At 44.3% G+C, this 13,428-nt stretch overlaps 1 protein-coding gene across 3 annotated transcripts in view; it reads right to left on the reverse strand.

The window, feature by feature from the left end:
• DOCK11 (dedicator of cytokinesis 11) overlaps positions 1–13,428 on the reverse strand; it is a 291,743-nt gene that overhangs the window by 180,837 nt on the left and 97,478 nt on the right. For all 3 annotated transcript variants that reach the window (XR_005774010.1, XM_040406100.1, XM_040406099.1), the window contains exons 21-26: positions 12,460–12,581; positions 12,258–12,341; positions 8,116–8,205; positions 5,217–5,335; positions 3,960–4,029; positions 718–843 (exon numbers count right to left, since the gene is read on the reverse strand). Coding sequence is in view for 2 of the 3 variants with exons in the window: in XM_040406100.1 (XP_040262034.1) it covers positions 718–843; positions 3,960–4,029; positions 5,217–5,335; positions 8,116–8,205; positions 12,258–12,341; positions 12,460–12,581 (611 nt within the window). In the remaining variant the exon portion in view is untranslated. The remainder of the gene's footprint in view (positions 1–717; positions 844–3,959; positions 4,030–5,216; positions 5,336–8,115; positions 8,206–12,257; positions 12,342–12,459; positions 12,582–13,428) is intronic.

Below are 13,428 nucleotides of genomic sequence, written 5' to 3' on the forward strand. Positions count from 1 at the left end.
CATTATATTGATTTATGATGCTCTGTAACCCTTGGAGGTCTGGAATGTACTGGATAACACTGACAGCATTATGTCAGTGTCATCCAATACATTCCAGAACTGTAAGGGTTACAAAGCATCATAAATCAATATAATGACATGTGACCCCAGCAGTGCTGGAAGTTCAGGACGGGAGCTGTGCTGCAAGTCCGCAACGAGACACTCGCTCGTCTGAAAGGGGCCTAACAATCTAATGTGCACGGGAAGTTCCTGTAGATCCGAGCGTGTATGTACATAGGGAAGTCGGAAGAAGAAGCTGTTGAATAAACGAGTGTTTGGCCAATAGCAATTAGCTATGGGCCGGAAAGGTGTCAGAAGAGTGTTTGTCCTTTTTTGCTGTATGAAATACATGTTTGCCACTTTTTAATGGAACAATAAAAGCCAAGTTTTATACTTTTTACCACGGTGCCGGATCAATCTTTTTCTCTTTTTGATCATAAATGCAACAAACCCAACAAAGATCATAATTATAAAGAATAGCACATTGAAAAAAATATCTAACTACAGTACTTTATAACACAACAGTAATACCCAATTATCAAAACCTCCCCCACTCAGAGGTATAATGGCAGCTACGCCACAGACATGGCCAAGAAGCACAGCCCTATTACCTTAGAATAATGGCAGCCATACCCCGCACTTCCCACTGACATGACCCGGCAAGCACAGTCCCATTACCTTCAGTAACTTATTTATTGCCAGGAAATCAGCTGACTGCTTCAGGACTGTTATCATCGTAGCAGCCAAAATCTCGTGGAGCGTCTTAGTCTGAGGAGAACGCTGCTTCTCTGTTTTGAAGACATACTGCGAATATCACAAAACACTGATTGTTAATGAAGCTGCACAAAAATCAGGGAAAATCCAAATAAACATTAATGGTCTTACAGGAGCTATAATGCAATTAATAAAATACATTTCAAGGGTACATCCACACAACCATATGTATTTTGCGGTCCGCAAAACGTGGATCTGCAGAAAATTACGGATGACGTCCGTGTTGCATTCATTTTTTTCGCAGACCCATTGTAACAATGCCTATTCTTGTCCGCAAAATGGACAAGAATAGGACTTTTTTTTTTTTTTGCGGGACTGCGGAATGGACAGACGGATGCAGACAGCACATGCTTTGCTGTCCGCGATTTTTGCGGCACCATTGAAATGAAAGGGTCCGCATCCAATCTGTGAAAAATGCGGATCGAATGCCGACCAAAAATACAGTCGCGTGAATGGGGCCTTAGGGAAAGTTTTGAATCTTACCTAGCTCCATTAATTACACATGAGGCTGCTCAGAGGTGAACACAGGCTAAGTATGCAGAAGGGACATAATGTGTGCAGTTTATTTTAGAAACTCCTAAAACCCTTAAACTCTGGGATTCTGTAAAATATTAAGCCGATTAATATCCCCACACCTACCACTACTGAATAAGCCCCTATTTCCTCCAGGAAAAGAATCCCCATACTCGTTTAGGCTCCGGACTGCTAAAGGACTCACTAGATAAGATTGTCCCAGAGTGAACAGACTTTGGATCTCATTTACTCGGTGACCGGATATAACATTAAGAAAGACCCCTGGGAAGCACTACTTAATAAACGGATCCGAGAATTCGTCCACACCCGCAGGGACTGATTAGTTCTTTCTTCCTGGCCACTAAGCAGACTATAGCAGCAGCATGGAAAAAAACTTCCCTGAATTTCTCCATGGTCAAGAACAGACTGGATTTCTACATGGATTCCTTAATGAGAAACTAACTTCTATTACTACTGATCGTCATGACCGGTTTTTGGAGATTTGGACTCATTGGTCAGATTATTCTCTCATGGATCGTTCACATCGCACCCTTCACTTTATATAAGATCCTATTTCTCGGGTCTCGTGTGGCTTCCAGTCTGGGCTTTTCTGCTTGCTTTTCTCTACATCACACCCAGTGCCTGTCTATCAACTCTTCAAAAACAAAATGGCTGCACACCATTATATATACAAACAATAGAGCTAGGAAATGGGGGTCATTCTAGATAAAAGTGGTACAATACCGACTATAAATGAGTAATGGAAGCTCTTAGCGCACATACGTGTCGGGCCCATCTACCAGGGACAGAATATGTTTGTAGCTGGTTCCTACACTGCCCTGAATATTGTAGGCTTAGGTAAGTCCAAAGTGAGGCAGTATATTTAGTGATAGGGACCCATCTGGGGAAGCCACCTTGACGCCTGGTAGATGGGCCCGACACGTATGTGCGCTAAGAGCTTCCATTATTCATTTATAGTCGGTATTGTACCACTTTTATCTAGAATGACCCCCATTTCTTAGCTCTATTGTTTGTATATATAATGGTGTGCAGCCATTTTGTTTTTGTAATTATGTTTGCCTCATGGATATGCACCTGTGATCCTGAAGGTTTTAGTCTAAATTTTCTATCAACTCTTCAAGTCAGTGATCCCCATCAGTGATTGCCAGTTCACCGTGTTCGCCTGCGAACACATGCGGGCTGCCATCTTAAATGACAAGTCCGGCGATGCACAGGTAAGTCCTTACCTGTGCCTGCGCTGTGAGCCGGTCTGAAACAAATGCGGTCACCGGGAGCAGGCAGTTCCAAGAACAGCCTGATGAAGGCCCCCAGGGGCTGTTCTTGGAACTGCCTGCTCCCGGTGACCGCATTTGTTTCAGACCGGCTCGCGGCGCAGGCACAGGTAAGGGCTTACCTGTACATCGCCGGACTTGTGATTTAAGATGGCAGCCCGCATGTGTTCCTCGGGGGCAAACTGGCCATCACTGACCCCCATACCAGAGTATGGAAGCCCCCCCCCCCTCTTTGGAAACCACCTTCCCTCTTCCCCTAGTATGACATTGGTCTGTCTCATCTGTTTTGTCTGTTTATTTTCCAGGTTTTTCATACCTAACATTTGACCAGAACTTTAAATTTAGATTGTGAGCCCCCAATGAGGACAGATATGTGACCATCACTCTCATTCAAACAAGGGACTTGTAACTGGTGGAGATGTCCTGTGCATAGGTAAAAAGCTGGCCTGGAACAGCATCTTAAAAACTCCCAGCCTCCAATGATAATGAGATGACTGTGCTGATAAAGATCATCCAAAGATGAAACCATGTTGAGGTATTCAAACATACACCCCCAATCTCAGCAGAGGTCCAAACATGGTGTGAATCCAGCCTTGTCTAGAGATGACTGTCAGGTGTCAGCACGTTCTTATGGTAGCGAAGGATTCACATGAAGTTTATTGCCAATTTAAAGGGATTCTGTCACCTCTTTTTACCCTATAGAGATGCGGACATGCACGGCTAGATCGCCACTAGCATGTCCGCAGTATACCTGTACCATATCTCTGAGTGGTTTTATTTTAGGGGGAAAAATTATTTTAGATATATGTAAATCAGCCTGGTAAGGAAGCCCAAGGGGCTGCACTAACCGTTCTGGAGCCCAGCCACGGCTTCCTGTGAAGGAGCCCACACCGCCTGTATCCAGGAATCTCCTCCTTGCTCACGAAGTCAGATCGCCATAATCTCGCGATGCGCAGTTCCTTCCCTGAGGCTGATGCCAGCACAGGGAAGGAACACTATGCCGGCACTGCGCATGCGCAAGATTACGGCGATCTGACTTCGTGAGCAAGGAGGGGATTCCTGGATACAGGCGGTGTGGGCTCCTTCACAGGGGAGCGTGGCTAGGCTCCAGAACAGTTAGTACAGCCCCTGGGCTCCTTACCAGGCTGATTTACATATATATAAAATCATTTTTTACACTCAATAAAAGCACACAGCGCTATAGGGCAGGTATATTGCAGTCATGCTAGCGGCGATCTAGCCGTGCATGTCCGCATCTCTATAGGGTAAAAAGAGGTGACAGAATCCCTTTAAAATACAAAACATGAGTGGATAGTGACATCTAATGTATCTTCATCTCACCTTTATAAAAGACCGAAGATAATGATCTAAACCCTCTTCATGGTACTTGGACACGACATGAAGCAGCACCCTTGAATAAAAGCATTAATTAAATTAATTAGAATTAGGGAAACTGCCTATTTTTTTTATACATTATGAGCATTGAAGGACCTTAGGATGAAAGACCCCTTTCATTTCTACCTGGGAAATATATAGACAGTGCTGTGCAGCAATGTATAATTATACTCTTTTACTGCAATGGATTCATAAAAGTGGCCAATGCTAAACCCATGGATTTCCAAATTGGTAAGGATCCTGCAGGTGAAATGAGCTGAATTTTCAGGTTTTGTCAAAATTTGGATATGTTCCATTCACATTGCATCTCAACCCATAATGTTCAGCTCATTTCTAATCTTCTGTTTTGGATACTTTGGAGCTATATATAAGGGATACTTGCCTATTTATAACACTGATGGAAGCCTCTGTTGTATGCCACCATACAGGCATACAGGGGTATACATTGGCCATTGACTCCCATTGTAGAAATAACGCTTAATTTTCTTCTGCCCAGGAAAGCATAGTAGACTACGTTTTTGTATACCCTTTTAGCATACACTTTGCGTACGAGGGCCTATAGACACTCTGGAGGTATCTATTGGGAATACTCTAGTCCTATAGCTCCAAAGTAGCCAAAACGGAGAACTTCCTAGCCCTACCTAGCACATTCCGTGATGTTAAGGTCTTAGGTGACCTTGTACTCCAGAGGTTATCCTCCAAACATGCACGGAGCCTCCATATACGGTACTTGACAGATGGTTGAAGTCAAGGTTCAAAGAGTCAGTGTTTCATCTGCATACATTCTGCTTTCTGTTATTTCCAAAGACTTCAAATGTAAACTCATCAGCCCCAGAAACCTTAAAATTTTCACTTTTGATGTTTTAGTGTGAACTGTTTTTTTTTGTCTATTTCATTTTCTCAGTGACAGCTCCCGTCATAGGTATGGGAAATTAACCAAATATATGAAATGTGGAAATAACCTGGGTTTTCCATTATTTTAACACAGTTTTGCGTGCTCTAAGCCTACTGAAAGTAAGGGGTGTGGTACAGTAGCCTCTCATCATTTATCATTTTATATATATATACACACATACTAATAGGCTGCCTTAACCCATACTGCAGAAAAAGAGTGAACTACTTGTGTGAATATAAACATATTCTGACAAAATATATACCTAACTTAGAGCATATCTATTATAGCCATATGGAATACAGACTTACAAAGTACAATTTAAAGCTACTTCATCTTCATTGGAAAGTAAGGTCAAAACTTGAAAGAGTTGCATTAGAGTTACAGGTAAGAACTGTACCATCACGTGGACCTCCATGGCATGCAAACACTGCAGGGAAGTAAAAAGAAAGATCAATGTTGTAATACATACAACTTTCCACTAGATGGCAGGCTCCACCTGCCAGAAGTATCATGTGAAGCCATAGTAAAATTATCTCCTGAAGAATAATCACTCTCAACATCTGCTGTCGTGAGAGGGTTTGGGAGGCCCCCATACATGTTAAGGCCCTATCATACAGCACAATTTCGGGCCAATTATCGAGGATAATCCCTGCTCCCGATAATTGGTCTGTATAATCGAGCAGTCGATCAGCCATTGCCGCTTGCACTGCCCAAAGATGAGGTGGTGTAATACCACCCTTAGATGGTCAGCTGGATCCACCAAAATTTGCAGGTTCATTTGCACAGAGTGTATGACCTGCTTAAAGGGAACCTGTTACCTGGATTTTGTGTATAGAGCTGAGGACATGGGTTGCTAGATCGCCGCTAGTACATCCGCAATACCCAGTCCCCATAGCTCTGTGTGCTTTTATTGTGTCAAAAAACGATTTTAAATATATGTAAATTAGGCAAGTAAGAAGCCCAAGGAGCTGTTACTAACATTTCCAGAGCCCAGCACCGCCCACTGTGAAGGAGCCCAGCCACGCTCACTGTGAAGGAGCCCAGCACCGCCCACTGTGAAGGAGCCCAGCCACGCCCACTGTGAAGGAGCCCAGCCACGCACACTGTGAAGGAGCCCAGCCACGCTCACTGTGAAGGAGCCCAGCACCGCCCACTGTGAAGGAGCCCAGCCACGCACACTGTGAAGGAGCCCAGCACCGCTCACTGTGAAGGAGCCCAGCCACGCACACTGTGAAGGAGCCCAGCCACGCACACTGTGAAGGAGCCCAGCCACGCACACTGTGAAGGAGCCCAGCACCGCCCACTGTGAAGGAGCCCAGCACCGCTCACTGTGAAGGAGCCCAGCACCGCTCACTGTGAAGGAGCCCAGCCACGCACACTGTGAAGGAGCCCAGCACCGCTCACTGTGAAGGAGCCCAGCCACGCTCACTGTGAAGGAGCCCAGCACCGCCCACTGTGAAGGAGCCCAGCACTGCCCACTGTGAAGGAGCCCAGCACCGCCCACTGTGAAGGAGCCCAGCACCGCCCACTGTGAAGGAGCCCAGCCACGCCCACTGTGAAGGAGCCCAGCCACGCCCACTGTGAAGGAGCCCAGCCACGCTCACTGTGAAGGAGCCCAGCCACGCCCACTGTGAAGGAGCCCAGCCACGCCCACTGTGAAGGAGCCCAGCCACGCCCACTGTGAAGGAGCCCAGCCACGCTCACTGTGAAGGAGCCCAGCACCGCCCACTGTGAAGGAGCCCAGCCACGCCCACTGTGAAGGAGCCCAGCCACGCACACTGTGAAGGAGCCCAGCCACGCTCACTGTGAAGGAGCCCAGCACCGCCCACTGTGAAGGAGCCCAGCACCGCCCACTGTGAAGGAGCCCAGCACCGCCCCGCATCCTCCGAATCTCCTCCTTGCTCCCTGACGCCACAAAGCTAGAGTGCCGTAATCTTGCGATGCGCGAGCTAGCGCATGCGCAGTTCGTTTCCTGAGGCTGATGCCATCACAGGGAAGGAACACTATGCCGACACTGCGCATGCGCTAGCTCGCGCATCGCGAGATCACGGCGCTCGAACTTTGTGACGTCAGGGAGCAAGAAGGAGATTCGGAGGATGCGGGGCGGTGCTGGGCTCCTTCACAGTGGAGGTGGCTGGGCTCTAGAAACATAAGTAGCCTAATTTACATATCTATAAAAAAAAATAATATGTACACAACAAAAGCACACAGAGCTATGGGGACTGGGTATTGTGGATGTGCTAGCGGCCATCTAGCAGCCCATGTCCTCAGCTCTATACCCAAAATCCCGGTGACAGGTTCCCTTTAAGTTATTCACTTTCTTATGTGAACTAGTGACTATGTATAAATAAACTATATTAATAAATCCCTGTCAGTCCTCCCCATTTTTTATGCACCTGTTAAGGCCCCTTGCAGATGAGCATGTCCGGATTAGGTCCGGATGCGTCCCGGTGCATTGCGGCAAACCCGCGCGAGTAGGAGCGCAATTGCAGTCAGTTTTGACTGCGATTGCGTTCCGATGTTCAGTTTTTATCGCGCGGGTGCAATGTGTTTTGCACGCGCGTGATAAAAAACTGACTGTGGTACCCAGACCCGAACTTCTTCACAGAAGTTCAGGTTTGGGTTAGTTGTAGTGTAGATTGTATTATTTCCCCTTATAACATGGTTATAAGGGAAAATAATAGCATTTTGAATACAGAATGCATAGTACAATAGGGCTGGAGGGGTTAAAAAAAAATATAATAATAATTTAACTCACCATAATCCACTTGTTCGCGCAGCCGGCATCTCTTCTGTCTTCTTTTGTGAAGAATAGGACCTTTGATGATGTCACTACGCTCATCACATGGTCCGTCACATGATCCATCACCATGTGCACAGCCCCATAGAAATAAATGGGTCCGAATTCAGTGCGGGGGCAATGCGTTCACCTCACGCATTGCACCCGCCGCGGAAATCTCGCCCGTGTGAAAGGGGCCTAAGGGGTTTGCAATTAGGAAACAGTTGTAGTGCATTGTAAAGCCTATTGTACAAAGAACACGCTCAGGGTGTAACCAATGAATGGAAGTATCACTGTACTGTGTCGCTCGCTCCCCTTCCTTTATACATTTATGCTGTGACAGTGGCTGTAAACACTCTGTGGCAGGAAGCAGATCAGAATTACTCTGGGAAAAGCTGATGGAAGAGCATTCAAAAAACTATTTGTACCTTTAAATATTTCACAAGCTCCCCGGGAACATCTTTAGAGCTGGACAAGATTTTCTGGCAGTACTCAAAGAAATTGTGCAGATGTAAATCCTGAAACCGGATAACGTGTCAGTGACAAACCATTTATAACTTAAGCAGACACAACAACTAACCCCGGAGACATTACCAGGACAGGAGCTACAGGGGTGCCGAGGAAGCAGTTGCAGTTATTAAAGGAGTTGTCCAGGATTTTACTATTGATGGCATTGATCATCAAGATAAGCCATCAATATCTGATCAGCGAGGGGTGCAAACCCCACACCTCCACCGATTAGCTGTTAGTTCAGTCAGCACTGGAACAGCACAGCTCCATCCATTGTTTAGTGGACAGAGCTGGTTACTGTAGTGCTGCTCCCATTGAAGTGAATGGGAACAGCGATGCAGAAATCAGCTCTACGCTATGGATGGAGCGGTGGAGTTCTGGCACCAGAGCTACCCTGAATGGAGGGGAACTCCCACCGATAGCATATCGATGGTCTATCCTGAGGAAAGACCATCCATAGCAAAATCATTAACAACACTTTCAAAGTAAGAAAATATCATGCTTATTAACTCTAACCATAATGACAGTGTAATGCTCAAGAACAGGGGAATCGCCATTCCCTGATTTTTCACTTAAAAAAGTGGCATGGCACACAGCATATATGCGGAAAAGTTTTGCAACTTTTTCTCGGCATTTGAAAGTTTTGAAAACAGCCATGATAAATGGGTGAGGTTTATGGTTGAGCAGGCATGGTCTCCACAGTTTCAAAGCAGCTCTGTCACCAGGATCAGCCCTATTAAATCAAACACACTGCCTGGTAGGGCTCATCATGCTGATTTAAAACAATACCTTTCTTTTGTCTGTATGTTAAACAGCTGCAGAGAAATCTATGTTTTTTATTCATATGCAAATGAGAAGTTTGAACACCAGGAGGTGGGGCTGAATCCTTTGAGCACTGCTCTGTAATACCCCATGTGCTCTACACACTACTCCCTCCCCTTGATTGACAGGGCTAGACATACTGAGGGCAGAGCTGTGTTCTAGCATCTCCATATCATATACACTATGTACTATAGCTTCACCACACTGAGATCTGCTAATATACATATTACTGCTTTATTCAGAGGCAGAATATATGATTATAAAGACCCCAAGAATATGTGTAAGCTTATATTGTTATTATTGTTATAAGCATAGAAAAAAAACATACATCTCTATGTGATAATGCTATAGCTTTGTGGTAAGGGCATGGTTTGGCATGTAGACATCCTAGGTTTAATTCCTGGGAGAAACTTACATAAACTTATTTTTCTCTCTCCCATAACCCATCATAAAAGGATATACTATAATGAATAATATATAATCATATAATAACAATAAAAGGTCTATACTGAGAATATTTTTTTGTGCTCAGAAATCTAAAACAGGCACAATATATGATTATAAACAAACCAGCCATAGAGGGGTGTAGCTATAGAGGAAGCAGGGGAAGCAGCTGCTTTGGGGCCCATACTCAGAAGGTGCCCACCCAGGATGAGGACTACAAGATTTTATTGTCAGGACCCCCTCAACAGTATTATAAAATTACTTTATATACAGTGGCGCTGTAGGAAATGGATAGAGCTGCTGCCTAGTCTGGTCTAAGAGAGCGATCTTGACTATATGCAGGAGTGGGGGATGCACGGAAGGATGGGGTTGAGAAGAAACTGCTTGGGGGAAGGGGGCCCTTCAAAAATGTGCTGTGGGGCTCAGACATTTCTAAAAACATTATTCTCAATATAATAAGGATATACAGTATACTTTTATTATGGGTTAAATGTGGAAAAAAATATAAAAAACAAACAAACCTGGAAGTCTCTCCCAGGATTCAAACTTGGGATCTCTACATGCAAAATCAAGCACTTACAGTAGCACCAAGCTATAGCTTTACCACATAGAGGAGTCAGTTTTTTCTATGCTTATAAGCTAACACATATTCCTGGTGTCTTTCCAATCATATATGGCACTTGTGAATAAAGCAGTAATACTGAGCAGATCTCAGTGTGGTGAAGCTATTGTACATAGACTATATGATATGTAGATGCTAGGACACAGCTCTGCCCTCAGCATGTCTAGCCATGTGAATCAAGGGGAGGGAGGAGTGTGTAGAGCACAGGGGGTGTTACAGAGCAGTGCTCAAGGATTCAGCCCCGCCTCCTGGTGCTCAAACATGCTTATTTGCATATGAATAAAATGCCGATTTCTCTGCAGCTGTTTAGCATACAGACTAAAGAAAGGTATAGTTTTAAGAAGCATGATCAGCCCTGTCTGGTTTAATAGGGTTGATTCTGGTGATAGAGCCGCTTTAAAGACAGAAAACGGTGCAAATTTAGTCCTATGCTTGCTCATGGCAGGTTTAGATTTAATCTTCTAACTTTAGGTCAGTACAAAATATGCCAAAACATGTGTCTTTTAATAAATCCACTCTGGAGGCGGACACCAACAGCGTTTTGCTGTCCGGCTTGACGAAACTGAGCCAAACGAATCCGTCCTGGCACACAATGTAAGTCAATGGGGATGGATCCGTTTTCTCTGACACAATCTGGCAAAATAGAAAACGGATCCGTCTCCCATTGACTTTCAATGGAGGTCATAACGGATCCATCTTGGCTATGTTACAGATAATACAAACGGATCCGTTCATGATGGATACATGTAGTTGTATTATTGTAACTGATCCGTTTTTGCAGATCCATGACGGATCCGCCCAAAACGCGAGAGTGAAAGTAGCCCTAAGGCCTCTTTCACACGGGCGTTGCGGGAAAATGTGCGGGTGCGTTACGGGAACACCCGCGATTTTTCCTCACGAGTGCAAAACATTGTAATGCGTTTTGCACTCGCGTGAGAAAAATTGCGCATGTTTGGTACCCAAACCCGAACTTCTTCACAGAAGTTCGGGCTTGGGTTAGGTGTTCTGTAGATTGTATTATTTCCCCTTATAACATAGTTATAAGGGAAAATAATAGCATTCTGAATACAGAATGCATAGTAAAATAGCGCTGGAGGGGTTAAAAAAATAAATAAAAATAATTTAACTCACCTTAGTCCACTTGATCGCGATGCCCGGCATCTCCTTCTGTCTCCTTTACTGAACAGGACCTGTGGTGAGCATTCATTACAGGTCAAGGACCTGTGGTGACGTCACTCCAGTCATCACATGATCCATTACCATGATAAAAGATTATGTGATGGATCATGTGATGACCGGAGTGACGTCACCACAGGTCCTTGACCTTGTAATGAATGCTCACCACAGGTCCTGTTCAGTAAAGGAGACAGAAGGAGATGCCGGGCATCGTGATCAAGTGGACTAAGGTGAGTTAAATTTTATTATTATTTTTTTAACCCCTCCAGCGCTATTTTACTATGCATTCTGTATTCAGAATGCTATTATTTTCTCTTATAACCATGTTATAAGGGAAAATAATAATGATCGGGTCTCCATCCCGATCGTCTCCTAGCAACCGTGCGTGAAAATCGCACCGCATCCGCACTTTCTTGCGGATGCTTGCGATTTTCACGCAACCCCATTCACTTCTATGGGGCCTGCGTTGTGTGAATATAAAGCATGCTGCGATTTTCACGCAACGCACAAGTGATGCGTGAAAATCACCGCTCATGTGCACAGCCCCATAGAAATGAATGTGTCGGTATTCAGCTCACGCATCGCATCCGCGCGGAATACTCGCCCGTGTGAAAGGGGCCTAAACATTGCATATATTCTGATGGTGGCGGAAAAGCAGCTGTGGGAGGCAAAGCTCTCTTCAGCTGATCTGCCTTATTACTCAAACCTACTCAATAAAGGCATGGTGATGGCGCTTCATTTTAGATACTCTGGTTAGTGTTAAACTTTAACATTCTTCTTGCCAAATAAAGAAACACACAGTGATTGTTCCACAATACAACACTGCCATTTTTTTTAACCAAAATCTACATATACTGTCACTGAGGGACTGAAAAAGTGTTAAGACCAAAGATTTTCAGCATATAAAAGTGAATAAACTATATATATTTCTTATGATTGACTTCTGTATATTGCAATTATGATAGCGAGAGCTCATTGTGAAGGTGAGGCACTTACTTGTGTATACACAGTAGATTCCAAATGACTCCCGATTTTAAATAGTGGTTTTGCTCCATCAACCCATTTGATATCACTGCTGCTCTAGAATAGTGAAATATGCAACAATTAATATCTATCTATCCATCTATCTTTCTATCCATCCATCTATCTTTCTATCCATCCATCTATCTTTCTATCCATCTATCCTTCTATCTTTTACCTTTTTGGTCTCTGTCTCAGTCTGACCCAGATACCCCGAGGGCAGATTGGCAGAAACTGGCAGTTGTTGGTCACATGTTATAATTCTTCCTTCCTTCAATAAACGGACCCAGCTGTACCCAACTGTAAATTATAGGAGATAATTGAAAAAAAAAATTAATCAATGAGTAATACAACTGAAGTGACAGTAGCGACATTGTAGACTATGATGTATTTTTGTAGCCTTTTTATTATATTAAAGCGACCCTTCAGTTAAAAAAAAAAAAATCACATTAAGGGCTCATTCAGACGGCTGTAGTGTTTTGCGGTCTGCAAATTGCGGATCCAAGCCCTGGTCTTGGATTGTATCCTGGGCTACCGATACACAGTGTGCATCAGATAGTCTGAGAAGTGTTGCGGTCATCTTGTATGGCAGAAGAGGAGCCTGAGAATTAGAGGATATGTAACTAAAAAGATGAAAAGGAGGGCATCATGTAAGTGTTCTATTCCTTCCCTAGTTACTGTAAATTTTTTCCTTGAACTGGAAAGTATCTTTAACTCCTTAGTGACCACCCTTTTTAGGGCGGTCACTAAGGGGCCTTAGGCTAAGCACTGCACGGGTTCGCCGTGCAGCGGGGACCCTGCTCTCCCATTGGCACCCCGCAAATGCGATCGCGGGGTGCCGATGTATGTGAAGGCTGTCTGGGGTCTGATGTAGGCCCCAGACCAGCGCTGAGTAATTTCTAGCAGGCCGCGCCCTGAGTAATTTCTAGCAGGCCTCTCTGGTCAATGTCAGAATAGCATTGCCATTAAAATGAAATGCACTATAGGGATAGTGCACTGCATTTTAAAAGCAATCAAAAAGCTGTCTGTGATAGTCCTCTTGTGGGACTACTAAGTGGTAAAAAAAACAAAAAAAAACATTTATTAAATAAAATAAATCCCATAAAAAAATTAAGCTTTTTTTTCCCATTGAAAATACGCTTTTCAA

This window comes from Bufo bufo, chromosome 8 (genome assembly GCF_905171765.1).
Source record: "Bufo bufo chromosome 8, aBufBuf1.1, whole genome shotgun sequence".
Classification (NCBI taxonomy): domain Eukaryota; kingdom Metazoa; phylum Chordata; class Amphibia; order Anura; family Bufonidae; genus Bufo; species Bufo bufo.